This window comes from Dipodomys ordii, unplaced genomic scaffold (assembly GCF_000151885.1).
Source record: "Dipodomys ordii isolate 6190 unplaced genomic scaffold, Dord_2.0 Scaffold26, whole genome shotgun sequence".
Taxonomy (NCBI): Eukaryota; Metazoa; Chordata; class Mammalia; order Rodentia; family Heteromyidae; genus Dipodomys; species Dipodomys ordii.
The window spans coordinates 10,666,291-10,692,541 of record NW_012267242.1 but is presented as its reverse complement, the minus strand read 5'-3'; the positions used below and the strand labels follow the sequence as shown (position 1 = coordinate 10,692,541).

General features: G+C 47.4%; 5 protein-coding genes across 6 annotated transcripts in view; 3 read left to right on the top strand and 2 right to left on the bottom strand.

Moving 5' to 3' along the window:
• The window catches only part of Sv2a (synaptic vesicle glycoprotein 2A), a 14,456-nt gene extending 3,878 nt beyond the window's left edge, over positions 1-10,578 (top strand). The window contains exons 1-13 of one of the 2 annotated variants that reach the window (XM_013015042.1): positions 576-1,061; positions 1,104-1,335; positions 2,493-2,673; positions 3,493-3,644; positions 3,744-3,877; positions 4,461-4,550; positions 4,786-4,896; positions 5,047-5,135; positions 5,761-5,925; positions 6,118-6,251; positions 7,596-7,802; positions 8,330-8,489; positions 8,797-10,578. In XM_013015042.1, the coding sequence (XP_012870496.1) occupies positions 714-1,061; positions 1,104-1,335; positions 2,493-2,673; positions 3,493-3,644; positions 3,744-3,877; positions 4,461-4,550; positions 4,786-4,896; positions 5,047-5,135; positions 5,761-5,925; positions 6,118-6,251; positions 7,596-7,802; positions 8,330-8,489; positions 8,797-8,980 (2,187 nt within the window). In that variant the 5' untranslated portion in view covers positions 576-713 and the 3' untranslated portion in view covers positions 8,981-10,578. Of the gene's footprint in view, positions 1-400; positions 1,336-2,492; positions 2,674-3,492; positions 3,645-3,743; positions 3,878-4,460; positions 4,551-4,785; positions 4,897-5,046; positions 5,136-5,760; positions 5,926-6,117; positions 6,252-7,595; positions 7,803-8,329; positions 8,490-8,796 lie in introns of those variants that run through there. The other variant, XM_013015041.1, reaches the window with a different exon arrangement.
• Positions 10,579-11,710: 1,132 nt separating this feature from the next.
• On the bottom strand, positions 11,711-19,636 carry Bola1 (bolA family member 1). Its single transcript, XM_013015176.1, has 3 exons — positions 19,509-19,636; positions 12,661-12,915; positions 11,711-12,351 (listed from the first exon to the last, which is right to left on the bottom strand). The coding sequence occupies exon 3, from the start codon at positions 12,326-12,328 to the stop codon at positions 11,909-11,911; it is 420 nt and encodes a 139-aa protein (XP_012870630.1). The 5' UTR covers positions 12,329-12,351; positions 12,661-12,915; positions 19,509-19,636; the 3' UTR covers positions 11,711-11,908.
• A 280-nt stretch (positions 19,637-19,916) lies between these two features.
• LOC105984864 (histone H2A type 2-B) lies at positions 19,917-20,418 on the top strand. Its single transcript, XM_013015178.1, has one exon. The coding sequence runs from the start codon at positions 19,953-19,955 to the stop codon at positions 20,343-20,345; it is 393 nt and encodes a 130-aa protein (XP_012870632.1). The 5' UTR covers positions 19,917-19,952; the 3' UTR covers positions 20,346-20,418.
• A 3-nt stretch (positions 20,419-20,421) lies between these two features.
• Positions 20,422-20,893, bottom strand: LOC105984865 (histone H2A type 2-C). Its single transcript, XM_013015179.1, has one exon. The coding sequence runs from the start codon at positions 20,891-20,893 to the stop codon at positions 20,504-20,506; it is 390 nt and encodes a 129-aa protein (XP_012870633.1). The 3' UTR covers positions 20,422-20,503.
• Positions 20,894-21,205: 312 nt separating this feature from the next.
• Positions 21,206-21,806, top strand: LOC105984866 (histone H2B type 2-E). The gene has a single exon (XM_013015180.1). It carries the CDS (start codon positions 21,249-21,251, stop codon positions 21,627-21,629), a length of 381 nt encoding a protein of 126 aa, XP_012870634.1. The 5' UTR covers positions 21,206-21,248; the 3' UTR covers positions 21,630-21,806.
• Positions 21,807-26,251: the final 4,445 nt, after the last annotated feature.

The following is a 26,251-nucleotide window of genomic DNA, read 5'->3' as shown; positions in this document are numbered from 1 at the left end:
TAGGTCATGTGGTTTCTAACCCAAGGCTGTCTAAGGGAGCTTTTAGCTTTTTTTTTTTTTTTTTTTTTTGTTTTCCACTCTTGAGGATTGAACCCAGGGCCTCACACTTGCTAGACAAGTGCTCTACTGCTTGAGCTATACCCTCAGCACCTGTGTTTTCTTGCAGGTTGGTGATAAAGTGAGATGTCTGAATTGGATGTGGGCAGGGGTTAGAAAAGGGCCTGGAGTAGGTAGCTGTGGTTCCTGAGCAGATTTCATGGCCGCAGCTTCTGAGTTCAAAGCAAGAGGACTTGTATTGGTGTGGCCCAGGTGAGGCTCTGGGATGAGAGGGCCTCTATATTAGCTTTTGTCACTGTCCTACAACTCACAGCTTCCTTTTTCTCTCTCTTACTTTTCACAGGTCTCCAAAGGCTCCTGGAAGAGAACTACGCAGCCCTTCCTGAGTGACCCTGGCTCCCCAGACCAACCTGGCTCCCCTTTCCCTTCTGATCCCCCTGTTCCTTCCCTCCCTTCCCCACTCACCCTTCTGAACTCAATGTAGATCCAAGCCCTTTTCCTTCCCAGCTCCTATTTCCTCTTATCCTGAGTCCAAAGATTCTGGAACCTGTTCCCACCTTGGGGAGGGATCTTCTTGACTCTACCCGTCCTTGAGCAGAAACTTGAAAAGCAACCAGAGAAGGAGGCAGATCTGGTGAAGTGTCCAAAGCCCGATCATGGAAGAGGGCTTCCGAGATCGGGCAGCCTTCATCCGTGGGGCCAAAGACATTGCCAAGGAAGTCAAGAAGCATGCGACCAAGAAAGTGGTGAAGGGCCTGGACAGAGTCCAGGATGAGTATTCTCGAAGATCCTATTCCCGCTTTGAAGAGGAGGAGGATGACGATGACTTCCCTGCCCCTGCTGATGGCTATTACCGTGGAGAAGGGGCCCAGGATGAGGAGGAAGGTGGCGCATCCAGTGATGCCACCGAGGGCCATGACGAGGATGATGAGATCTACGAGGGGGAGTATCAGGGTATTCCCCGGGCAGAATCTAGCGGCAAAAGTGAGAGGATGGCAGATGGGGCACCCCTGGCTGGAGTGAGAGGAGGCTTGAGCGATGGGGAGGGTCCTCCCGGGGGCAGGGGGGAGGCACAGAGGCGGAAAGAACGTGAAGAACTGGCCCAGCAGTATGAAACCATCCTTCGGGAGTGTGGCCACGGCCGATTCCAGTGGACGCTCTATTTCGTGCTTGGTCTGGCACTGATGGCTGATGGTGTGGAGGTCTTTGTGGTGGGCTTCGTGTTGCCCAGTGCAGAGAAAGACATGTGCTTGTCTGACTCCAACAAAGGAATGCTGGGTAAGACCAATCGGGGGTATTGCAGCCCTATTCTACTCTCAACTCCGGAAACATCTTTGTCTCCATCCTTCCCATTAGGCCCCTGTGGACTCTCCTTCTCCTTCCAACATGTCCCCAGAGGGCCTAGAGTTCCTCTGCACACTGCTCTTTCACACACACCCTCTTTTGGAAGAGGTTGCACGTGAAAGAGGTTGAGAGAGGGTAGCTGGATCCGGGCTTGGGCTAGTGGCTAGGTGGTGGGGAATGGTTTGCTTAGTTCTGTAGGATATGGCCCAGGGTAAGTTGGGTCATTGTTTAGTGTTTCTCCACAGCCTCTCTGTTCCTTTTTCCTGAATGGGGAAAAATCCATCAGTAGTCATGCTCACTGGGGGATGGTCAGTTTGGGGTAATAGAGGTAAGAACTCCTCAGGTTTGGGAGTGTTTAGGGGGCCTGATGTAGATCCTGAGTAGGATCTGATGTCCTTTTCTGATAGGGACCTTGAGGGGGAAACCTCTAAGACTCACTAAGAAAAGATGCAGGCTCGGTTTAGGTGTGGATAAAAAGTTTGGAGGAGTAGACGATGTTTAAGATCAACTCTAATTCTGATTTTATGAAGGAAGCAATAAACTGGGGAGTTTTAGGACCAGAAGTATTGGGACTGGAAGGAGTAAAGAACAGATTTTGTGTGAGAGATACCTTGGGAAGATTTAAAGAAATTGGGGTCCCTTTCTCAAGAAATAAAAGAGACCTGTTGCATCAAAGAAGGGTGGGTAGAAAGAACCCAGGGAGGATGTGGGAACCTAGACATTCTTCCTTGTATGTGAACTAAGGTGTGTGTGTGTGTGAGTGTGTGAGTGTGTGTGAGAGAGAGAGAGAGAAAGAGAAAGAAAGAGAGAGAGAAAGGAAAGGAGAGAGAAGAGAAGTTTTGGGGTTCTCCCATATCTATCTTCCACCTTCTGACCTTTGAATCGGTGGTCTACAGTGATTTGCTCATACAATCCATCTTCTCTCACTGGCTTGTCTTATCTTTGGGTAAACAGCTACTAGATGCTCTTCAGATCCTCCATCCATTCTATCCCATTTTCAGCTACTATAATGCTTAGTTGCTGGGTGAATTGAGACGTACTTGCTCATCCTCCTTCTGCTTCTGATTTCCTCCTCCTCCTCCCCTTTCCAGGCCTCATCGTCTACCTAGGCATGATGGTGGGAGCCTTCCTCTGGGGAGGTCTGGCTGATCGGCTGGGTCGGAGACAGTGTCTGCTCATCTCACTCTCAGTCAACAGTGTCTTCGCTTTCTTCTCATCTTTCGTCCAGGGTTATGGCACTTTCCTCTTCTGTCGCCTCCTCTCTGGGGTTGGGTGAGTGTTCACATTCTAAGACGCTTGAAAGAAAGGATTGTGCCTTGGTTGCTGCTGCCTTTGGAATTCAGTATAACTGCAAGCATAAGTGCACCTTACATGTCTGTGAAATGAATGAATGAATGAATGAACGAATGTTTTGTGTTTTGTTTTCTCCACCAGCTTCAGACAGCTTCTTCATCCAGGGCCTGCCTGCTGCCATCCAGAATATCATTCCATGTCTGATCCACTCCTGAGTCCCCCAAATGAGTTCTCTTTCTGAGAACTCATCATATCAAGAGGCCTAGTGGACCTTGGCCTTAGCCCTGTGCTCTGTGGTTCCTAGAGTTACCCTCTCTTAGATGTTACCTTTTCCCTGCATTTGACAACAACCTTGCTGACACCCAAACTGGCAAGAAGTTGAAGCCTTGAGCTACTCTGCCTGCATTCCCCATGCACGGGCAGGCTCTCACTGGTGCTCCCTCATCTCAAGCTCTTTTCTGGGCTACGCCATCACATTTTTTTGCCCTCATATTTTCCTTCTTTCTCAGGAGTGTTTCCATTTTCTACAGTTATCTTCCTTTTCTCCTAACTTGGTGGTTGCCTTTAATATTTAATGTGGGTTTTTCCCCCTTCCCTTGAGACCTGCTTGCCTGTTTCCCACTAGCCCAAGAACGGGTGTTTGATGCTGGTGGTGAGGGCAATTTGTACGCATGGTATGTGAGATGGAGTTTTTTTTTAAAAAGGTGTGGAAGATAAAAAGGACTCGGGGATCTAGGGGACTAGGAATGAAGGAATATGGCCATTTCCTAAATACTGAATTTTTCCAATGTCTTCCAGGATTGGAGGGTCTATCCCCATTGTCTTCTCCTATTTCTCGGAGTTTCTGGCCCAGGAGAAACGTGGGGAACATTTAAGCTGGCTCTGCATGTTCTGGATGATTGGTGGAGTATATGCAGCCGCTATGGCCTGGGCCATCATCCCCCATTATGGTGAGCACCCCTCAGAAGACACTCTCTAGACTCCCTCCTTTCTATGGTGGGAGCTCCCACCTTGGGCCTCTCTGCTGATGCTGTGACTGTCTTTGGCAGGTTGGAGTTTTCAGATGGGTTCTGCTTACCAGTTCCATAGCTGGAGGGTCTTTGTCCTCGTCTGCGCCTTTCCTTCTGTGTTTGCCATCGGGGCTCTGACCACGCAGCCTGAGAGCCCTCGCTTCTTCCTGGAGGTGAATGGGGCTGGGCTGAATGGGGTGGGGTGGGAAGGCAGCAAAAGCCCCTATATTTAAATAGTCACTGTGGGTTTAGCGGGATCCTGTGTGGATGTTCTCCTTCTCTGCACTCTGAGTAATTTTATCCAGAGGGGTTTCATGGATGAATACACCAAAGAATATTCTCAGCTAAGACTTTGTAGGCTGGGGCCCTGACCCAGGCTCTTACTTTGTAGCTGCAGTTAGATTCCTACCCCTTACGTCTTCCCTCTTCAGTTCTATCTGGCTTGAGCAAGGTTAAGATGCCACCCCTTCACTGACTACACACTTGCCCATCATTGCCCTTGTCTGCAGTTTTCTCTGTTCATTGTACTAAGAAATCACTAGAACTTGTGCTTGGATTTTCCCCCTAGACCTCCATTCTTACTCAAGTCTGATTACATATTGCCGGACCCCAGCTTAGGTTGATACTTGCTGTAGGTGGGGGTTGAGGGCGGGAGTCATTTTGCATCTGGGACTTCTGAAGCCAGATTAGAGAGGTTCTGTAATCCTGGGTCTGGAGGGGTTGACATGGATGTTGGGATCATGTCTATGGCTCTAGAATGGGAAGCATGATGAGGCCTGGATGGTGCTGAAGCAGGTTCATGATACCAACATGCGAGCCAAGGGGCATCCTGAGCGAGTATTCTCAGTAAGTTACAACCCTCCCCACTCGAGCCCCCAAGCCTTGAAAATGCCAGCCCTCACTTGGTCTTCCTGGATGCTCCCCAATTTCCTAGCCATCTCAGGTTAAACTCTCGATCAATGACATTCTCAGGGGTTATATCCCCTCTTCCATTTTTCTACTTTGGGGAAACAGAGACACTTGGAATGGGTTGGAAAATACAGACAATGTGATTGCTCATCCTTCTTTTGATTCCATCCAGGTTACCCACATTAAGACGATTCATCAAGAGGATGAATTGATTGAGATCCAGTCAGACACAGGGACCTGGTACCAGCGTTGGGGGGTCCGAGCCTTGAGCCTGGGGGGACAGGTAATGGGAGATGTGTGGTGGAGAAAGAAAGGAAGTGGGGGAGGGAGAGAAGGAAGGGAGGGCTCCTTGAGGGGTGAACTGAGATGTAGAAGGACAAAAATAGTGATCTTTGGGTGCTACAAGTTACTACTCGTGCTCTGTCCCTTATAGGTTTGGGGGAATTTTCTCTCCTGTTTCGGGCCAGAGTATCGACGCATCACTCTGATGATGATGGGTGTGTGGTTCACCATGTCATTCAGGTGAGGTGTTGGCTGAACTGGGTGATATATGGTGGCTGTGGTTATGTGCATTGAGGTGGCTGGAGGAGAAATGAAATTAGGAATAAAGGGGATGAATAACAAGGGAAAGCATTGTTCATGTCCCTTCCTGATGTTCCATCCATGTCTGGACCATTCTCTCTCCCTGTCTCCTTCCATCCCTCCCTCCCTTGCACAAACTTGTATTTCAGGCTGACTAGTATTACATTTCTATTCTGCGCAGGTAATAAGTAATGTACTGGGACAAAGTAGATGTGTCTCACTCCTCATGGAGTTTACATTTTGGGCAGAGATAGATAGAACTAGCTATAAAGCAGCATGATGGGGCCACAATGGAGGAAGTGCGTAGTGCTATGGGAACACTTGGAACCTGTGGGGTGGAGGTCTAAATCCTGAAGAATGGAAGGAAGTGAGACAGGCTGAGAAGTAGAAGTTGGGAGAGGTGTTTTAGGCAGAGGGAAGAGATGTTTTTTTTAATAATCGATGACATGCAAAAACATGGAAGTCCCCAGAACCAAAGCATTTGGGAAGGGAGGAGTGTGAGATGAGTCTGGAGGAGACTGAGGCCCTAATAGGGTTTGACTGATTACACTGCCCTTCATTCCAGCTATTATGGCCTGACTGTCTGGTTTCCTGACATGATCCGCCATCTCCAGGCAGTGGACTACGCAGCCCGCACTAAAGTGTTCCCTGGGGAGCGGGTAGAGCATGTGACTTTTAACTTCACGCTGGAGAATCAGATTCACCGAGGGGGGCAGTACTTCAATGACAAGTATGTGGGGACCTTTAAATCTCACCCCTCCCCTGTGTGTCGTGTGCCTTTTGTCTCTTTGATGACTCTGGGAAGGTATTGAAACGGCAATTTCTACTCAAGGCTGAGTTTCCCATAACTTCCCTTAAGGGAGTGAGTCTTGGAGAAGGGATGAGGATGAAGGGGAAGGGTCTCATCATCCTGGCCTTACAGGTTCATTGGGCTGCGTCTGAAGTCAGTGTCTTTTGAGGATTCCCTGTTTGAAGAGTGTTATTTTGAAGATGTAACCTCCAGCAACACATTCTTCCGCAACTGCACGTTCATCAATACTGTATTCTATAACACTGGTAAGGTGGGGGAGGGGGGTGGGCGCGGTTGGTGGGTGTCAGCTAAAGGGCTGGTAGATCCAATGAGGAGAGAAGGACACTTCCTCATTCACTAGCTTTCAAGCTGAGAGCCCAGGAGTAGGTGTTGTGGGAGCTCACTGGCTAGCCACCATTAGTGTGGAAAATCCATTTGGACATTGGCTATTTTCTTGTGATAGAATATCTAACAAAAATGTTTCTTTGTCTTTTAGCTGGAATGATAATAACTCAGTGAGCTATTATTAACTTTTTTTATTTTCTTTTATGGTTCTGGTACTGGGGCTTGAACTCAGGGCCTGGGCACTGTCTCTTAGCTTTTTCCCTCAAGGCTAGTACTGTACCACTTGAACTATACCTCCACTTCTGGCTTTTTCTTGGTTAATTGAAGATAAGCTCACAGATTTTCCTGCCTCACTCTCCTGAGTAGCTGGGATTAGAGATGTGAGCCACCAGAGCCTGAGTTGTAAAATACTTTTGAAGAAGGCAAAAATACTACATTTCTTCATTGTCCTCTTCCATGAGTTCAAGCCCCAGGACCAGCACACACATGAAATATACGAGGTTCTTAGAAAAATAAAAAAGAATATAAAAAGACTATTAATTGGGGAAGGTTGAGAACCATTGTATTCATTTACTTAACAAGTGTTCCTTAAACTAAATAAATATGAAATGCTGGTTTTGTGACTGAGACTGAAGCTTCTCACTTCTAAATTGAATACTGGGTGAGATTTTCCCACATTACAGGAAAAAAAGAGGATGGCTAGGACTTTTAAAAAGTTGTTTTTCATATTTTCCTCAGAAATATATTTCTTTTTTTTTTTTTTTTTTTTGGTCCGGTCGTGGGTCCTGAACTCTGGGCCTGGGCGCTGTCCCTCAGCTCTTCAGCTCAAGGCTAGTGCTCTACCACTTGAGCCATAGCGCCAATTCCGGTTTTTTCTTTTTTGCTTATATGGTGCTGAGGAATCGAACCCACAGCCTCATGCATGCAAGGCAAGCGCTCTACCACTGAGCCACCTTCCCAGCCCAGAAGTATATTTCTTAGTCCCATAGTATGGCGGCTGCTTATAGCCAGCTCAGGTGTACAGGGAGTGAACAAGAAGCAAAGATTAATGGAGAGAAACCTTGGAAACAGTCACACTGTTTGAGATATTATGGTCATTTACGGCTCTAAAGCTTCCTAATTCCTATGGTGATCTTACTCAATATTTTGCAATGAGTGCAAAGAGGGATTATTTTGAGAGCCCCCTACAGCTAACTTCCATAAATGCAGAGCCTAAAGCTGTGGAGCTTCCCTTCACAGTTTGTGTTTTGTCCTTCGCCCTCCAGACCTATTTGAGTACAAGTTTGTCAACAGCCGTCTGGTGAACAGCACATTCCTGCACAATAAGGAGGGATGCCCGCTAGATGTAACAGGGACGGGCGAAGGTGCCTACATGGTGTACTTTGTCAGTTTCTTGGGGACGCTGGCTGTGCTTCCTGGGAATATTGTATCTGCTCTGCTCATGGACAAGATTGGCAGGCTCAGGATGCTTGGTAAGCTGGAGAGGAAGGGCAATGGCTGATCAGAACTGATGGGGAGCTAGGGGGTTGGAGGACACTGTCCATAGGCTTCCCACAGTGGACTGTGGAAGAGATTGACCAGTGATTATCTCCCTCTCATGTTTTCTATAGGATGGGGTCGGCCTGGTATAGAACTTTCTTTAAGGGGGCAAAGAAGGTAGGCAGGATAACAAGTGTTTGGGACACACGCTTTGGCATGGTTTTGAATCTCAGCTCTACCACCTGCCTTAGACAAGTAATTTACCCTCTATGAGCCTGGTTGTCACCTGCAACATGGAAATGATCATTGTAACTGCCTCATAGGATTGATGAGGGAGATCAACACATGAAAAGCATCAAGATTTTTGGCCTGTGGCTGCTGCTGATATTACTAATAGTTACAAGGGAGTGTGAGGACAAGCAAAAAAAAAAAAATCCTTCCTTTGGTTGTCCCAGAGTTAGCTGATGGCCATGGCTGGGTCCTGGGTGGGCTTCATTGCTCTCTCTTGTCCTGGCTGCAGCGGGTTCCAGCGTGATGTCCTGTGTCTCCTGCTTCTTCCTGTCTTTTGGGAACAGCGAGTCAGCCATGATCGCTCTGCTCTGTCTTTTTGGGGGAGTCAGTATTGCATCCTGGAATGCGCTGGACGTGTTAACAGTCGAACTGTACCCTTCTGACAAGAGGTAGTTATGGGTGTGAGAGGAGCAGGGCACCAGGCTTAGGGCCTGGAGGGCAGGGGAGAAATGGGGTGAGGAAGGGGTGTAATCATTGCAATTTTACCTATTAACCTGTTTTTGGTTTCCTTTCCCCTTTGCCTCCCAATTTATCTATATTCTTTGATGCCTACCCTTCCCTTCCGTGATCTCTCCATCCTTCATCTTCCTGGTGCCCATGGCCTGCCATCTTCCACCATTTCATTTCCTTGCTGTCCTATTCATTGTCTCCTTCCTGGGCCCTTCCTCCACATGGCACTGGGGCTCTCCCGAGCAGAACCACAGCTTTCGGCTTCCTGAATGCCCTGTGTAAGCTGGCAGCAGTGCTGGGGATCAGCATCTTCACATCCTTTGTGGGCATCACCAAGGCAGCCCCCATCCTCTTCGCCTCAGCTGCCCTTGCCCTTGGCAGCTCTCTGGCCCTGAAGCTTCCTGAGACCCGGGGGCAGGTGCTGCAGTGAGGGGGTCTCTGGGGTTTTAGGGATGGCAGGCACACTGTGAGACCAACAGCTCCTTCTTCCCCTTCCCTGCCCTGCCATCCTAGCCCCCCAGAACCCTCACTCTCCACTCCTGTGTTTGGTGTCTTAGCTGTGTGTGTGTGTGTGCATGTGTGTGACCCCTTCCCCCCTCCCCCGTGGGCAGGGACTACAGGGAAGGCGCCTTCACCCCAGTTGTGGGATGAAGCACTCCCCACTTCCTACCACCCTTGACTTTGCACAAGAGAAGGCTGAGCCCCACCTTCTCTCCCCCAGTGTTAGTGAGGGGCCCTTGCTTCCCTGCTCAGGGGTTCCAGAACAGGCTTCCTGCCTTCCCCTCATTTCCTCTGCCTAGGCCCTGGTGAAACCATGGATATTACGTTGGGGGCTGAGGTTGAGTGTAGACTATGGACCAAAAGAACTCAAGTCTGAAGGGTCTCGGGTGCCCTCTCACACCTCCTGTTGGATGCTGGGGGAGTAGCAATAAACCTCAGCCCTCTGGCCTCCACTTTCCCCTCAATTTGGGCTATAAGTATGAAGCCCGGATTTTATGAAATTACCTTTCTGATCCTTATTTATTTAGATATTAAGTTCTGAGGCAGCTCAGCAGGACTGTGTGTGTGGATGTATGTGTACACTTATGTATGTGGATGTATGTGCCATGGGGGAGGGGTACCACTATACTGTCCTATCAACTATAAGCCAAGGATGATCTCAATGGACACACGCTCTGCCTCCCACAGTACCTCCCTGAACTTTGTGTCTGTGTTGAACCTAGGAGGGAGGAGTCCTAGGCCAGGCCAAGGTGAGTCCTGTAGCCTAGTGAAACCCAAGGGCACCTGACAAGGCCTGTCTCTTTCCTTTAAATGTAGGGCCTCCTCTGGAGTGAGAGGCTCCACCTACTCACCATAGCACAGTTAGAAAGAGCACAGTTCCCTCTCTTGCCCCAGTCTGTCTCCTAGCTGATGGTGAAACGAGAGAAGGAAAGAGACCAGGCATATAGGGTCACACCAGCAGATCAAAAAGCACAAGGAGCTGGGGCAAGGGCCCTCCTGGCAACTCTTTTTCAAGAGGAGAGGTTGGGCAGTAAGTGGGGGACCCCAAAGGCAGGGACCAGAGCCTCAGTTTCCCCATCTCACCCACACAATAGCCTCTGTAGGTGAAGCTGCCCATGTCCCGCTCTACTCTGCGTGGCTGCTTTGGTGCCCTCCTCCCACTCCCACAGTAGCTGTGATGTATTGTAGTTTTTAGGTGTTTGTAAAATGTTAAAAAAAAAAAAGTTAAAAGGAAAAAAGTGAAAATAACAAAAAAGAAAATCCAGATTCACCCTCATGCTCTGTCTGGTGCCCCTATGGTCATTCCCCACTTTTGTAACCCTGAACCAGGTGGTGACTGTTTTAACTCTTTGGTGTCTGTGCTCAAAGGACTGCCTTCTCCTTCAGTGCCCAGTATCTGAGTGTGTGCCCCCCCTCCCTCCTTTCACCCTTTATTTGCTGGATGCAGCCCTCTCCCCTGCGTCTCAGGGGAGACTCATCCGCCTCCCTCCCTGTCCTGGAGATTCTCAACCCAACTCTGTTGATGTGAAAAATGAAGTGAAAAAATATTGATGAAAAATAAAAGGAAACTAATCTTTAAAATCCAAACTGGCTCTGCTTCTTTGCCTCTCCAGCATATCTAATGCCATCCTGCCAGACCAGGAAGAGTGAGAGCGGTGGTCAACAATTCCCTCCCCAAGCTGAAGGCCAGCCAGAATAACATGGCACACTTCCTAAGTTGGTCTTGCCACTCTGACTTTTCCTTTCATAGATTTAAAATGTAGAATGTTTAAGATGTTTCTGTTTTTCCTTAGAAACAAAACAGAACCAAATTTCCTCCAAATCTTCTAATGAACCTTTAAAGAAACATATTATCTGGGTGCCTGCGGCTCATACCTGCAATATTAGCTGCTAATCTGAGGATCCTGGTTCAAAGCCAACCAGGATAGGAAAGTGCATCAGATTTTTACCTCTAATTAGTTACCCAAAATGCCAGAAATGGAGCTGTGGCTCAAGGGGTAGAGCATTAACCTTGAGCAAAAAAGCTCAGGGATGGCACCCGGGTTCTGAGTTAAAGCCCCAGTACTAGCACACATACACAAAGTCCCAAAACATTTCACTAATACGAAGTTCAAAAACTTTTTTGTCTATACAACTGCCCTGTCCAGTTTCTACTTCTTTCTCTTCTCAGAAATACCATTCCTGTCTGATTTGTTTTCCTTTGAGTTCCAAGTAGGTCCTTACCTTCCACCTTAAAAAAAAAATCTCTCTTGCTACCAGGGGTTTGAACTCTGGGTCCTGTTCTCCACTGGAGCTACCCTGCCTCCTAGTCCTACGAACCCTTTCTCTAGTCTATTGTATTATTATGTCTGTTGAAGGGCTTGAACTGGGCATAGGAACTGCCCTGAGCTCTTTTGCTTCAAAGCTAGTGCTCTACTAGTTGAGCCACAGTGCTCTCTACCAGTTTTCTGGCAATTACTTGGAAATAGGAGTCTCACGGACTTTCCTGCTAGGGCTGCCTTTGAACTACGATCCTCAGATCTCAGCCTTCTGAATGAATAGCTAGGATTACAGGTGTGAACCATCAGCACCTGGCTTTTTTTTTTTTTTTTCCTGTTTCTCTCCCTGTAACCCTTGTAGCATCAATGAACTGGCATTAAGTACGCAGCAACATACCTCATAGGGTAACTTGTCTTTAATGTTTTAATAATCAGGAGTAGTGCAATTCCTTATGGACAATGTCACACGGAAAAACAAGCTACTAGAGAACATGGATGCTTCAACTGAATGGGGCCCAAGGGTCCTCATCATTACAAACCAAAGTGTTGAGGTAGTTCATTCTCACCCAGCCCCTTCAGATCCTGGTCCTCCCCATCTCTTAGGGGGCGGGGGTTCCTCGAGTTTTCTTGCTCCCACCCAAGCAGGGAGGGCTAGTGTCCAACTGAGGGTTCTCCCTCCACTGAGCGGGGGTGCGGGCTTGGATGGCCAGGGCATGGACGGGCCCGGCCAGCTCCTCCGACAACGCCTCGTGGACTAGCCGGTGCCGTTGCAGGGGGCTCAGTCCTTCGAAACGAGAGCTCACCACGGCCACGCGAAAATGCGTCTCACTGCCCGGGGCAACAGCGTGGCCGCTGCTCTCGTTGCGCAGCTCCAGCACCTCGGGGCTCAGGGCTTGTTGCAGCTTCGTGCGGATGGCAGCCTCGACCGGACCGATGGTCGCTGATCCCGCGCAGCCCCGGGACGAACAGACGCGGGTGGCCATGGGCACCAGGCGTCGAAGCAGCGCCACGCTCGGCATCCGCGATGGAGAAGGGAGGGCCGCTGGGAAGAAGTCCCGGTTTACCCTTCACCCTGGGTGCCCCCAAACACTCATCGCCCTTCACCTCCACCCGGCTCCCACGGGGCGCCCACCCCGCCAGCCGGCAGGCAGACACGCGTCCCCGCTGCGGGGCCCTGGGTGCCGGTGACTTCCAGCTGCGGACAGGTAACCGGCGCGCCAGGTGCGTGCGCTACAACCGGCGCCGGGAAGGAGCAGTCGGAGGAAGCAAAAATACAGCAGGTACAACCCTGTGCCACCCCTACCCGAACTCCAGGGCGACCCTTTTCTACCTGCAGGCCAGCCTCCCTTACCTCTGCTCCGGTAGCCAACCTGGACGGGCTCTCGACGCCTCGAGAGACGCAGTCCTGACGTCCCGAGTAATGCCAGCGGCGGCTAGCTACGCGTCCGAGCTCGCGGCCGGCGCCACGCGATGCCGCGAGGGTTCATGGGAATTGTAGTCTCTGTTTCTCTCAACTCGAGGCGTGGCCTGAGGTGGTTAAGTCTGAGTTCCTGCAGAGAGCTGCTCCATTGGGGTGGAGTTCCATTGGGGTGGAGTTTAATTCCATCTAATTTTTAATCACACGTAGATATTTTAGCTCATCAACGTCTTACATTTTATGTACAAGAAAACACAAGTCCTTTGTATATCTTCAGTACCTGACTGTTGTGGGTCCCCACAGTTTTGTTTACTGGAGTAAAAAACAAAACAAAACAAAGCACCCTGAGTTTACACAATACTAGAGAAGATAGAGGGCAGACAATTGCTGTCATGTGTGTGAAGTGCTATTATAAGACAAAGCATAGTTTTCTGAGGAAGCCTGTTAGAATTGGTGAAGAGAATTTCCAAGAGGAGATTTAGGCAAATAGTTCAATAGAGACAGCACAAAAATAAATTTCCTAGTCCTGTGCAAAAACGCTAGTAGTAGACAGAATATTCTTTTTTTTTTTTTTTTTTTTTGTTGTTGGTCATGGAGCCTGAACTCTGGGCCTGGGCACTGTCCCTCAGCTCTTCAGCTCAAGGCTAGTGCTCTACCATTTGAGCCACAGTTTTCCCAGCCTTTTCTGCTTAGGTGGTGCTGAGGAATGGAACCCAGGGCCTCATGCATGCAAGGCAAGCACTCTACCACTGAGCCACCTTCCCAGCTCTGAGGAAGTCGTTCTATTGCTAGTGGATGGGATGCTCCAGAGGATCCTCTGTTCCAAATGGTCTTGTGTTCTTTGGGAGCAATGTGCAGATTAGGATGCTGCCCCACATACAGTGAAAGAACCACAGAGAGTAGGACAACCACAAGGATTTATGAAGGTAAAAGTACAACACCAGGAAGCACAAGGTGGGCAATTGGGATAAAGACCCTTTCTTCCCCTGTTGATCATCCCCAAATAGTTTGATGACAGAAGTGCCTGCCTGGATGAGGACAGTCATCTGCCTGTGCTTTTGAGAGAGTGAAGATGGGCTTTCAAGCCTGTTCACCCTTCCAGGTGAAGTCAATGGTGGGCCATATAGTGGTCCTTACTGCTCAAGATACTTGTTTGACCTTGATATCAGGAGTGCTCCATAAGAGGCTGTAAAGGCTACTGTTTTAATCATCAGTCTAGAATGTGGGCCATCTAGGATTTTCTAGTTTCACTTTTGTGAAGGAGAATGGACTCTGGTAGCATTGTTTTTGTTCCTACTCTTGACTGTGTAATACCTTTAGTTTTTTTTTTTTTTTTTCTGGAGTGTTAGGGTGTAGTTATGTAGGGTTGGAGTCCAAGGGGGCAGGGATGTCAGTGGGTCAGTGGGGCAGTAGCCAGGGTATGGTTTTGTTAGGGACTGTCTTTATTAGGACCAGTGGGAAGCTAATGAAAGTTTTTTTTGGGGGGGGGGTTCCGGTTGTGGGGCTTGAACTCTGGGCCTGGGCGCTGTCCCTCAGCTCTTCAGCTCAAGGCTAGCGCTCTACCTCTTGAGCCACAGAGCCACTTCCGGCTTTTTTCTTTTTGCTTATGTGCTGATGAGGAATCGAACCCAGGGCTTCATGCATGCAAGGCAAGCGCTCTTCCACTGAGCCACCTTCCCAGCCCCGCTAATGAAAGTTTTAACCAAAGATGTAACCAAGATGAGATTTTCCCAAGATAATATAATTTTAAATTTTATTTGATGCTCTTAATGTTTTATATTTTTATATCTACTAAATATTTTCCCCAAATTAACATTTTGAAAAATTTTAATGAGCTGTGTGTGGTGGCTCATGCACCTACAATTCTCATCTACTCTAGCCTAGCTCTGAGGCAAGCCTGGGGGAAGATTTAGCAAGTTCCTATCTCAACCTATAAACTGGGCTTAGTAGATAGGCTGTGACCTCAGCCAGTTGAGATGCATAAGAAGGAGGAATGAAGTCCAAGGTCAGTAAAAAATAGGAGTCTTTACCCAAAAATAAAACTAGAAGGGCTGGGGCATAACTTAAATGGTAGCATGCCTATCAAGCAAGAAAAAGGCCCTGTACTTAAACCTCAGTAAACAAACAAACAAACAAAAATCAGAAAGCAGGGCTGGGAAGGTGGCTCAGAGGTAGAGCGCTTGCCTTGCATGCATGAGGCCCTGGGTTCCATTCCTCAGCACCACCTAAGCAGAAAAAGCTGTAAGTGGTGCTGTGGCTCAAGTGGTAGAGTGCTACCCTTGAGCTGAAGAGCTGAGGGACAGCGCCCAGGCCCAGAGTTCGGGTCCCACAACCAACAAAACAAAACACCAAAACCAAAACCAAAACAAAAAATGAAAATTCAAACCCACCAAAAATTTGAATATTAGAAGCAACACCTATTAGATCCACCAGTTTTATGTTTCTAATATATATATTGTATGAGGCAGGATGCATAGATAATTATATAGATAGATTATTTTTAATATCAAAAGGGCCAGATTCATAAGTTAAAGACAGGAAATAAACTGAAAAAGTGGTTAAGCTCTTGTTGCTCTTTGCAACCTGGAACAGTTTGATGGGATACAGGAGCCAGAGAAATGAGAATAGACACAAACAGAGTAAGTAGATCAAGTGGGGGTCAGGGGATTCAAAGCACAAGAATCCTGAGTTCATATAAGCAAGCTTATTTATTTAGTACAGGGTGCATAAAACAAGGTTTCAACATATTTTGTTGTTACATTAACAAGAAATAGAGCTTGTATACATAGTGATAACTGACTCCCTTACTGTAATGCAGATGTTTACCTTACTTCCTTTGTCGCAACTTTCATAGTCCAGTTCTCAGCCTTCTGAGCACTAGTGAGGTAGCATTCCAACCTCTTAACCCTTTCCAGATCTTATAGCTCAGCTTCAGAGTTCCCAAAAAGCTCTTTTTGTTCTTCTCTCACCAACTTTTTTGAGGTTAAATTATAAGGTTAGTATAAGAGGGCTGGGAAGGTGGTGCAGTGATAGAGCGCTTGCCTTGCATGCATGAAGCCCTGGGTTCAATTCCTCAGCACCATATAAGCAGAAAAAAAAAAAGCCAAAGTGGTGTTGTGGCTCAAGTGGTAAAGTGCTGAAGAGCTGAGGGACAGTGCCCAGGCCCAGAGTTCAGGCCCGACAACTGGACCCCCCCCCCAAAAAAAAGATTAGTATAAGATTTGTTATAAGATTATTATTAGATTAGTTATTAGATTAGAGGGGCTGTCTAAATCTTTCTCTGTTGAAATATTAAAAATATAGTACTTGTTCCTGAATGGATAGATACCGAAAGAATTAAAGGTATATCTGGTAAAAGGAAGTCTGAAAGGTAACCTGGGTTTTTGTAGTCCTCACCAATTTTATCCATCTAGAACCACTGTCTACTAAAGATTAGGAGTTGCTACACTGACATGACCAGGTATATTCACCTAGCTCAATAAGTATAAAAGCTACAGACAGGAACCACAATAAAATACAATTAAAATATTTTGATCCAGGACTACTCTAGGATGAAGTATTATATTAAAAGCCAGCTAGTGCTGGGGGTGTGGCTCAGAGGTAGTGTGCTTACCTAATATGAATGAAGTCCTGGGTTCGATTCCTCATCACCCCATAAATAGAAAAAGCAGGAAGTGGTGTTGTGACTCAAGTGGTAGAGTGCTAGCCTTGAGCAAAAAGAAGCTCAGGGACAGTGCCCAAGCTGAGTTCAAGCCCCAGGACTGGCAAAAATACCCCCAGCCAGGTAGAAGGACTAAATAAATTTGAATATGAAGACATGGGGGTCTTTTCCCAGAGTGGTTGTAGAAAGATGAGGCCAATATTAAAAGAGAGTAGGGGAAGTAGAAGTGTGGCTCAAATGATAGAGCTGCAGCCTTGAGTCATAAAGTTAAGGGACAGTGTCTAAGCCCTGAGTTCAAGCCCCAGTACCAGCACAAAACCCAAACCAAACCACAAAACACAGAGAGTAAGCTGGGCACTGGTGGCTCACGCCTATAAGCCTAGATACTCAGGAAGCTGAGATCTGAGGATCACGGTTCAAAGCTAGCCGGGGCAGAAAGTGCGTGAGACTCTTATCTCCAACAAATCACTCCCCAAACTGGTGCTGTGGCTCAAGTGGTAGAGTGTTAGCCTTGAGCTGAAGAGCTGAGGGACAGCGCCCAGGCCCAGAGTTCAAACTCCACAACTGACAACAAACAAAAAAGCACAAGAGTAGCAAATGCTGTCACTAGGATATGAGCCAAACATTGAGGGCACACAGAGGGTGTTTGTGTGGAAGTGGGGAAGGCTTCATGTAAGGAGTGGTATTTGAACTGAAACTGGAAGATGAGAATTTTGCCAGGTCAAAAGAAGGACGAAGCACAGCATTCAGAAGCTCTTTTCATGAATGACCTGCAGTGCAGTATGGGATATAGTAGTAATGGGAGAAGTGGAGGGGAAGGGAGAAGACTATAGTTGGAATGGTGGAAAGGAGCTAGAGTGCAAAATAAATGTTTAATTAAACTGCCTGGGAAGGAACTCAGTTGCCTGTAGTGAACAATCACACAGGTATCAAAGGAAATAAGATTCAGCCTGTTTGTGATGGTGTGTATTTACAACAGCTTGTTTTATTTCCTTTACAATAGCTCTGGTAAAAATCCTGGGGAGGAAACTCTGGGGAGCAATAGACAGTAATTGAACTTGATGGACATTGGTCTATGTAGATATAGCCAATATGGCTTTGCATGGAATCTAAGATATTAACTCTAACACTCTCTTCTTCTAAGGGGGAAGAAAACAAGGCTGGATAACTTGTGACTTCATTAAACCCGACATCCAGTTAGTGGAAGAATATGAATGAAGCAGTGAAGAACATATTCTTTGGATTTGGAAACCTGGGTTAATACGTGGCTGTTTTTTTTTTTTTTTTTTGGTTGATCTTGGGGCTTCAACTCAAGGTCTGGATGCTTGTTTTGCTCAAGGCTAGTGCTCTACCACTCTGAGCCACTTCAGGTTTTCTGGAGATAAAGAGTTCCACTGACTTTACTTCCTGAACTGACTTTGACCTGTGATCCTTAGATCTCAGCCTCCGGAGTAGCAGGGATTACAGGTGTGAGCCACTGGTGACTGGTGGCTCTATGACCTTTGTCAAGTGCTTCATTTCTTATATTCTCAGTTTATCTGTGAGGTAGACAGATGTCCTTGGTAGGTAGGCTCCACCACAGATAGGATTTATCTAATAGTAAATTCAATATAATCTTTTTTATCCCTTTTCTTAGCACAGGGTACTGAAATGGAGGGAAAGAGAGACTACAGGACAGACTAATCTCTAGATAACTAATATTAACTAATTGAACTTCAGATTTCACCAGGCTTTATTTTCTAGTGGCATCTAATCACAGACGTTTTGGGTTAATCTCTATCAGTATTCCCATTGCACAATATCAGACCAATAAATGCTGATTGGATAAAGGCCTGGAAAAAAGAGAACATTAGAAAACAACTCAAAGAATGTAATTTAATCTTAGTCTTTTTTGTATCAGCAAAAACAGTGTGGGGAATGTAGAATGCCTATGGTTGAGACTTTAAGGAGGAAGAAACATAAGAAATTTCTGGAGGGGTGTATGTGTGCCCACACCTGAACTTGAATTCAGGGATTTATGCTTAACTTCCTCCCTCTCACCCCACTCAAGGCTTGCCCTCTATCATTTGAACCACACCTCTGCTTGCAGCATTTTGCTGATTAATTGGAGTCCACTCTCAGATTAGTCTGTTCTGGCAGGCTTTAAACCTCGATCTTCAGATCTCAGCCTCCAGAGTAGCTAGGATTACAGATGTGAGCCCAGGGCAAGGGCTGGAGAGATTTAAGGGAGAGGGTGTGTGTGTAGAGGTTCTTACTAGCCTTTAGAGTCTGGAGGCGAAATTCCCCCCTTGGGGGCTGCTGCTAAAATCTGAGGAAGGGATATTTCAGCAGACAAACAAAGTATATTAAATAACTAACCAGTTTAGTAGCTTCTGGCTTTGGTATCTGGAAATTTGTTAGTGCTAATCTCGGATGGAAGACTGAAGAGAGTGGAGGGCTTTTGCATGATTTACATTAGAATGCTTAAGAAGCTTGTTGATAGATGTGCTAGCAGTGTCCAACAGTCAACAAATTTGGATGTTAGTTGCCAGTGGGTAAATTGCTTCGGGAGGTGTGAAAAGGTGGATAAAAGGACAGCATTCATCTGGGATCAGGGATTTAGGGGTGGGCAGATTAATAGCAGAATAAACGCAGGTGGGAAAAAAAAAACAGGATGACATTTTAAAAGTCGAGGGAGCAGGGGCTGGGAAGGTGGCTCAATGATAGAGTGCTTGCCTTGTAGTATGAGGCCCTGGGTTCGATTCCTCAGCACCACATAAGCAGAAAAAACTGGAAGTGGCACTGTGGCTCAAGTGGTAGAGCGCTAGTCTTGAGCTGAAGAGCTGAGGGACAGCGCCCAGGCCCGGAGTTCAAGCCCCACGACCGATCAAAAGACAGGGGAGCTCGTAAGGAGGTAACAGATGCCTCCTGGAGGTTGAGACGATGGAATTATCACTGCTAGCTGTGTATCTAACGATTCCCGTGAGCAGAAGGTGGGGGTGCGGCGGAGCCAGCGACTCAATTGCGGATAATCACGCAGCCTTGTATATATTTTTTTAACTGGGGGGGGGGCGGTCTGGCTGTGATATGACAGAAAAGCTGAGCTAGGGCTCAAGGAGATAACAAACTGCAGAAGCCATACCTTCGATGGAAGTGGTCATCCAGCTATTTGAGACCTGTAGTATTTATGATCCTCCTTTGGATTTTTCTGCTTTAAGATGGAGACAAGTACCTTTCTGAGGTACTACAAATTGACACTCAGTAAAAGTGTTTGTGTGTTTTTTTTGTTTTAAACGTTTCTCTTTAAGAATTCTTCATGCAAATGAGGAGCTTTAAGGTGGCTTTCAGCGATTGGTGAGAACTTTTAAGATGCGTCATTTCCGGATACCGCAGGATGCAAAAGAAAGGGGGGGGTCCACCTTCCTTCCTGCTTTTCTATTGGCTGGCCCTACTCCTCTTCTAGCCAATTAGACGTCTCCCCTTCACCCCTCCTGGTAGCTCTTATAAATTACATCAAATTGGTTACCCTTTGCACACCCTTCTCCTTGGAAAAAGCTGTTGCAGCATTTTTTCCCCCCTTTTTGCCATGTCAGGGCGCGGGAAACAAGGAGGCAAGGCCCGCGCCAAGGCCAAGTCGCGGTCTTCCCGCGCCGGCCTGCAGTTCCCGGTGGGGCGCGTGCACCGCCTGCTGCGCAAGGGCAACTACGCGGAGCGGGTGGGGGCCGGCGCGCCGGTGTACATGGCGGCGGTGCTGGAGTACCTGACGGCCGAGATCCTGGAGCTGGCGGGCAACGCGGCCCGCGACAACAAGAAGACGCGCATCATCCCGCGCCATTTGCAGCTAGCAGTAAGAAATGACGAAGAGCTCAACAAGCTACTCGGAGGTGTCACCATTGCCCAAGGCGGCGTGCTGCCTAATATCCAGGCTGTCTTGTTGCCTAAGAAAACGGAGAGTCACAAGCCGGGCAAGAACAAGTAATTAGGTTCGGCACTACCTCTATTTACTCAAAAGGCTCTTTTAAGAGCCACCAAAGTTTCGGATGAAGGGCTGATCACGATAGCGTATTAGCTCTTTTTTTGAAGACTTGGGTGGCTCTAAAAAGAGCCTTTTGTCTTTGGTTTATTTTGGCATCAGGATCATTTGCTTTTGGCCTTATGGCTTTCGGTTTTCTTTGGTAACAGAACGGCCTGGATGTTGGGCAGCACGCCGCCCTGGGCGATGGTCACTTTGCCCAGCAGCTTGTTGAGCTCCTCGTCGTTGCGGATGGCCAGCTGCAGGTGGCGCGGGATGATGCGCGTCTTCTTGTTGTCGCGGGCCGCGTTGCCCGCCAGCTCCAGGATCTCGGCCGTCAGGTACTCCAGCACCGCCGCCATGTACACCGGCGCGCCGGCCCCCACCCGCTCCGCGTAGTTGCCCTTGCGCAGCAGGCGGTGCACGCGCCCCACCGGGAACTGGAGGCCGGCGCGGGAAGACCGCGACTTGGCCTTGGCGCGGGCCTTGCCTCCTTGTTTACCCCGGCCAGACATGACAGAAATCAACAACTCAGTACGGCAGCTCACAATTTCACAGCAAAATAGGACTTAGAGAAAGCCAAGCCTTTATAAGCTTTCCCAGGGGTGGGGTTAGGAACCGGCTTTTCATTGGTCTCAATATGATTGGAGAAACGGCCAATAATGTCCAGAGTCGTCCTTGTTACGTAAGTTTAGTGGGGGCGGGGGGAAGAGCAACGTTTCTACAATAACCAATAGAAACGAAACACTTTTTGAAGCCTGATTTACATAAGGTAGTTATAAAAGGATCAAGCCCGCCCATCCTCATACTTCTTTTCCCCTCGCTAACCTGCGTTTGTTTTTGCTATTTGTCTGTCTTATTTCTTAAACCATGCCTGAGCCGGCCAAGTCCGCTCCGGCTCCTAAGAAAGGATCCAAAAAAGCCGTCACCAAGGCGCAGAAGAAGGACGGCAAGAAGCGCAAGCGCAGCCGCAAGGAGAGCTACTCCATCTACGTGTACAAGGTGCTGAAGCAGGTGCACCCGGACACCGGCATCTCGTCCAAGGCCATGGGCATCATGAACTCGTTCGTGAACGACATCTTCGAGCGCATCGCGGGCGAAGCGTCGCGCCTGGCGCACTACAACAAGCGCTCGACCATCACGTCGCGGGAGATCCAGACGGCCGTGCGCCTGCTGCTGCCGGGGGAGCTGGCCAAGCACGCCGTGTCCGAGGGCACCAAGGCCGTCACCAAGTACACCAGCTCCAAGTGAGTCCCTCCGGGGCTCGGCGCGCAGCAGTCGCTTTTTCCTAAAGGCTCTTTTCAGAGCCACCCACCTATTGACCAGAAAAGAGCTTTACTCACTTGTATTTTCTTAACGTGCTTTCTGCGAAGCAAGTTGTTTTCGTGTAAGGGCCCTGCTTGACAGCACACATACCCTAATACATGAGAAAATTGGAATCCCTGGCGCTTGACTGGGTCTCCCTTTTAATCTAGAGCGCGTCTTTTATTTTCTTGTGCTGCTTACCTTTCTTGTTGGAATCTTGGATGCTGTGTGTTCACTTCTCTTCCCTTCCACTCCCCCATCGCAAGGCTGGTGACCAGGAGGCTTTGTTGGGGTGTGTTTTATCACCGTCAAATGAGATACTGGGTTCTTGGGCCACGATTTACAGATCCTGGGACAAATAGATCCAGTGAGACTGGGACAGCCCTGTGCCATTAAAGCTTGGCAGTCGGTTGGGTGTTCCTTGGCTCCTGGGCCCGCGGTTTTGGGGGCAGAGCCCGCCCGGAGCGTAGGGGGGGTGCCAATCCTTTCCTGATTGGGTTACATGAAATATTTAAAAATCCGCGCCTCTGTGAGTATGTAGACTGGTTACCGCTGTCATTGGGGCGTTGAAATTCTTGACTCTTGCACTTCATGTTCTGAAATGCTGTGGCGCCAGATGACTGCAAAGCACTGGTCCAAAGTCATGTCCGAGAGACCTTGCCTGTCCAAGCCTTCCGTTCAGGAATTCACATTTCTTTTCTGTCTTGTCTTTCTAGCAGCAGCTGTCTGAAAAGTGGTTCATTTGCTTTCTCGTTCCTCAGGGTTTTTCTGTTCAAGCCTTTTTTAAGGCTTTGCTGGACTGTTTATTCTTTGTATCTTTAGTGCCAACGAGTGCATAGTGGACACATAATACTTATTGAATGTTTGCTGAATTAATTTTTCTGCCCATTCCTTTCATAATTGCTTGTGGATTGAGGGTCACTGTTCAATTCCATTAGATATATGTGAAGACATGAAAAATGGAAATGTTTTTGGAGCTCCTAAAAAAAATCTGTCCTTAATCACCTTTTTGCAGTAGTTAGGGTGGAGGAGCTGTATTGATTTTTTATTTTTATAAAAATAAAAAGAGATGGAAATAGGTCCTCCTTTTATTTTTCTCGTCTAGAATTTAGGGCATTCTTTTTTTTTTTTTTTGTATTTTCATTATATTGGCCATTGGAAAGAACCTTCTTTTATAACTTTCCCTCTTCTTGATTTTCTTTTCTCCACTCAGATAAGCTTTTGAATTACAATCACCACATTTGTTTTTCAAAGGGTCTGCAAAATAGGCTGGAACTCGGCCTGGGCACTGTCCTGGAGCTTCTTTTGCTCAAGCCTAACACTCTACCACTTGAGCCACCGTGCCACTTCTGGCTTTTTCTGTTTATATGTTACTGAGGAATCCAACCCAGGGCATCATGCATGCTAGGCAAACACTTTACCACTAAGCCGCATTCCCAGACTGGAGCTAATATCTTAGAGATATTGAGAAAAAGTATGTGGTTGGTTGGTAGACTGGTTTTGCAGCCAACATGTAACAAAGTAATTGTCCTACTTTTTATATCTCATGCTAGGACAATTATGTGTGTGTGTGTGTGTGGGGTGGGGCTTAGAATTGAATCCAGGCTCTGTATATGCTCTACCACTTGACCCACATCCTACAGATTTTATTTATTTATTTATTTTTTATTTTGGGTCCGGTCGTGGGCCTGAACTCTGAGCCTGGGCGATGCCTCTCAGCTCTTCAGCTTAAGGCTAGCGCTCTATCACTTGAGCCATACAGCGCCACTTCCGGCTTTCTTTTTTTATTTGCTTATGGGTGCTGAGGAATCAAACCCAGGGCCTCAAGCATGCAAGGCAAGCGCTCTACCACTGAGCCACCTTCCCAGCCCCATCCTACAGATTTTTCAGGAAAGGAATTTCTGTCCAAGCCTTGCTTTCTATCTCTGCTCAGTTGTTCAACTCAGCTTTGTCTCAGGGCTTTTATAGTTGATTACAGGGGGTTTCATGAATCCAAAGCCATTGTCACAGACTGAGTAAATCATGTTTATTACACATGTATTTTCTTTTCTCTCTCTCTTTTTTGGTTGGTCACGGGGCTTGAACTCAGGACCTAGGCGCGGTCCCTGAGCTTTTTCACGCAAAGCTGTGCTCTACCACTTTGAGCCACAGTGCTATTTCTGGTTTTCTGGTTAATTCTATGCAGGTAAGAGTCTTAATGGAATTTCCTGCCTGGGCTGGCTTTTAACCATGATCCTTGGATCTTAACCTCCTTAAGTAACTAGGATTACAGTCATGAGCCACTGATGCTATTATTTATTTTGTTGGTCATGGGGCCTGAACTCTAGGCCTGGGCGCTGTCCCTCAGCTCTTCAGCTCTAGGCTAGCACTCTGTTACCACAGCGCCACTTCCATCTTTTTTTGCTTATGTGGTGTTGAGGAACGGAACCCAAGGCCTCATGGATGCAAGGCAAGCGCTCTACCACTGAGCCACCTTCCCAGACCCTGCACTTTATTTTATTTTAGTTTTTTCAATAAATGAAATGAGCAGCTTGGCACTGGTGGCTCACCCCTGTAATCTAGCTACTCAAGAGATTGAGGATGGAGGTTTGAAGCTAGTCTGAGCATAAACGTCTGTGAGACTCTTATCTCCAATTAACCAGCAAAGAGCTGGAAGTGGAGCTGTGCTCAAGTGGTAGAACACCAGCTTTGGACAAAAAAGCTAAAAGGGACAGCACCCCTTTATACTGGCGCCCCAAAAATGGTAACATATACAGCCACCTATGGTTGGGTCTTTGGAAAAGCTGTAGGATGAATATTTGTAAGCCATCAATCCTGAGTTTGATAAGAGGACAGGGCTATTTCAGGGATTTAAGTGATTTGTTTAGGATTTTCATCAAGCTGCAGAACTGCAGTTTAAAGCACACTGTGTGTGTATATGTGTGTGTGTGTGTGTGTATGCCCCTAATGAGGCTTAAGCTTTAAACTCCAGCTTGGGTGCTGTCTAGGTCTCTTTTGCTTAAGACTAGCACTCTCCCATTTGAGCCACACCTCCAGTTCAGCTTTTTGTGATAAATTAGAGATGAATCTTTGATTTTTCCTGCCCAGGATTGCTTTGAATTTCAATCCTCAGATCTCAGCCTCCTGAGTAGCTAGATTATAGATGTGAGCTACCAGCGCCCTGGCTAAAGTCCACTATTTATTTATTTATTATTTTTTTGGTCCAGTCGTGGGGCCTGAACTCTGGGCCTGGGTACTGTCCCTCAGCTCTTCAGCTCAAGGCTAGCGCTCTGCGGCTTGAGCCACAGCGCCACTTCTGGCTTCTTTCTTTTTGTTTATGTGGTGCTGAGGAATCAAACCCAGGGCCTCATGCATGCAAGGCAAGCGCTCTACCACTGAGCCATCTTCCTAGCCCTAAAGTCCACTTTTTTTTTTTTTTGTCGGTCCTGGGGCTTGAACTCTGGGCGTGGGTGCTGTCCCTGTGCTTTTCAGCTCAAGGCGAGTGCTCTACTGCTTGAGCCACAGCGCCACTTCCTAAAGTCCACTTTTTAAAAGCTGGATACTCTAAGCCCTTCCACAGTCTCCTTTTTTTGAGGGAAAAAGCGGCTCTCAGTGCCCTTCAGCAGCTGTGCTGTAACCCATCCCCCAGGGTTTGCTTAGCATCCCAGAGAGCTCACTGTCTTCCCTCCCACCAGCCTCCTCAGCAGACAGCTGGGAGGCTCCACACTACTTCCTTAGCAGCACTTCTGGATACTGACCTTTTCCTTCCTAGTCTCCTGTTCCTGGAAAATCACCCAAACCACTCCTGTCCAGTTGAGCTCTTCCTGCCTTTAAATCAAACTGACCAATACGTCCTGAGGGTGGACTAAACTCAGGGGCAAAGGAGATAAGAGGAGACAATCCCACCCCTGACAGGCGAAATGGACTGATTCCTAGGTCCTGCAGTTTTATTCTGGGTGATCTTTCTCTTATTTTGCAATAAACTTTTTGTCCTCAAGTTCCTTGCCTTTATTTCTACATGCTCCAGAGAACAAAGATGTACCACCCATTTGTGTATCATTTTCCGTATAAGTATTCTACTGTATAGATTTTCTGCTGTAGTCAAAATGGTTAATTTCCCCCCTTCCTCTAAGTCCATATTCTTTTCTTCAAGACTGGGCTGAATTTCCCCTCCTTTTTGGCATGTCCAGAGCTTTCTTTTAATCCAAGGGCATCTTTTCAGAGTACAGCTTAAATGCTATCTCTTTATTTCTCATTTCTCCATATAATTAAAAACAAAACGCAATTTTACATATACTTGGTATACAATAAATCAAACATATTTAAAGTATAATTGGCTGTTTACACATACACACACACACATACACACACACTACAATAAAAATAAGGAGCTCTTCAGTATTCTTAGTGCTTCTCCAATAATCTTTCTTTCTGACCCCAAGTTCTTAGGCAATGATTGATTTATGTAGTTGTATTTCAAATTTTTTTTTGGGGGGGGTCCGGTCGTGGGGCCTGAACTCTGGGCCTGGGCGCTGTCCCTCAGCTCTTCAGCTCAAGGCTAGCACTCTACCACTTGAGCCACAGTGCCA

Coding starts and splice junctions, on each gene's coding strand:
- LOC105984864 (XM_013015178.1), top strand. CDS start 19,953: ATGTCAGGGCGCGGGAAACAAGGAGGCAAGGCCCGCGCCAAGGCCAAG.
- Bola1 (XM_013015176.1), bottom strand. CDS start 12,328: ATGCCGAGCGTGGCGCTGCTTCGACGCCTGGTGCCCATGGCCACCCGC.
- LOC105984866 (XM_013015180.1), top strand. CDS start 21,249: ATGCCTGAGCCGGCCAAGTCCGCTCCGGCTCCTAAGAAAGGATCCAAA.
- LOC105984865 (XM_013015179.1), bottom strand. CDS start 20,893: ATGTCTGGCCGGGGTAAACAAGGAGGCAAGGCCCGCGCCAAGGCCAAG.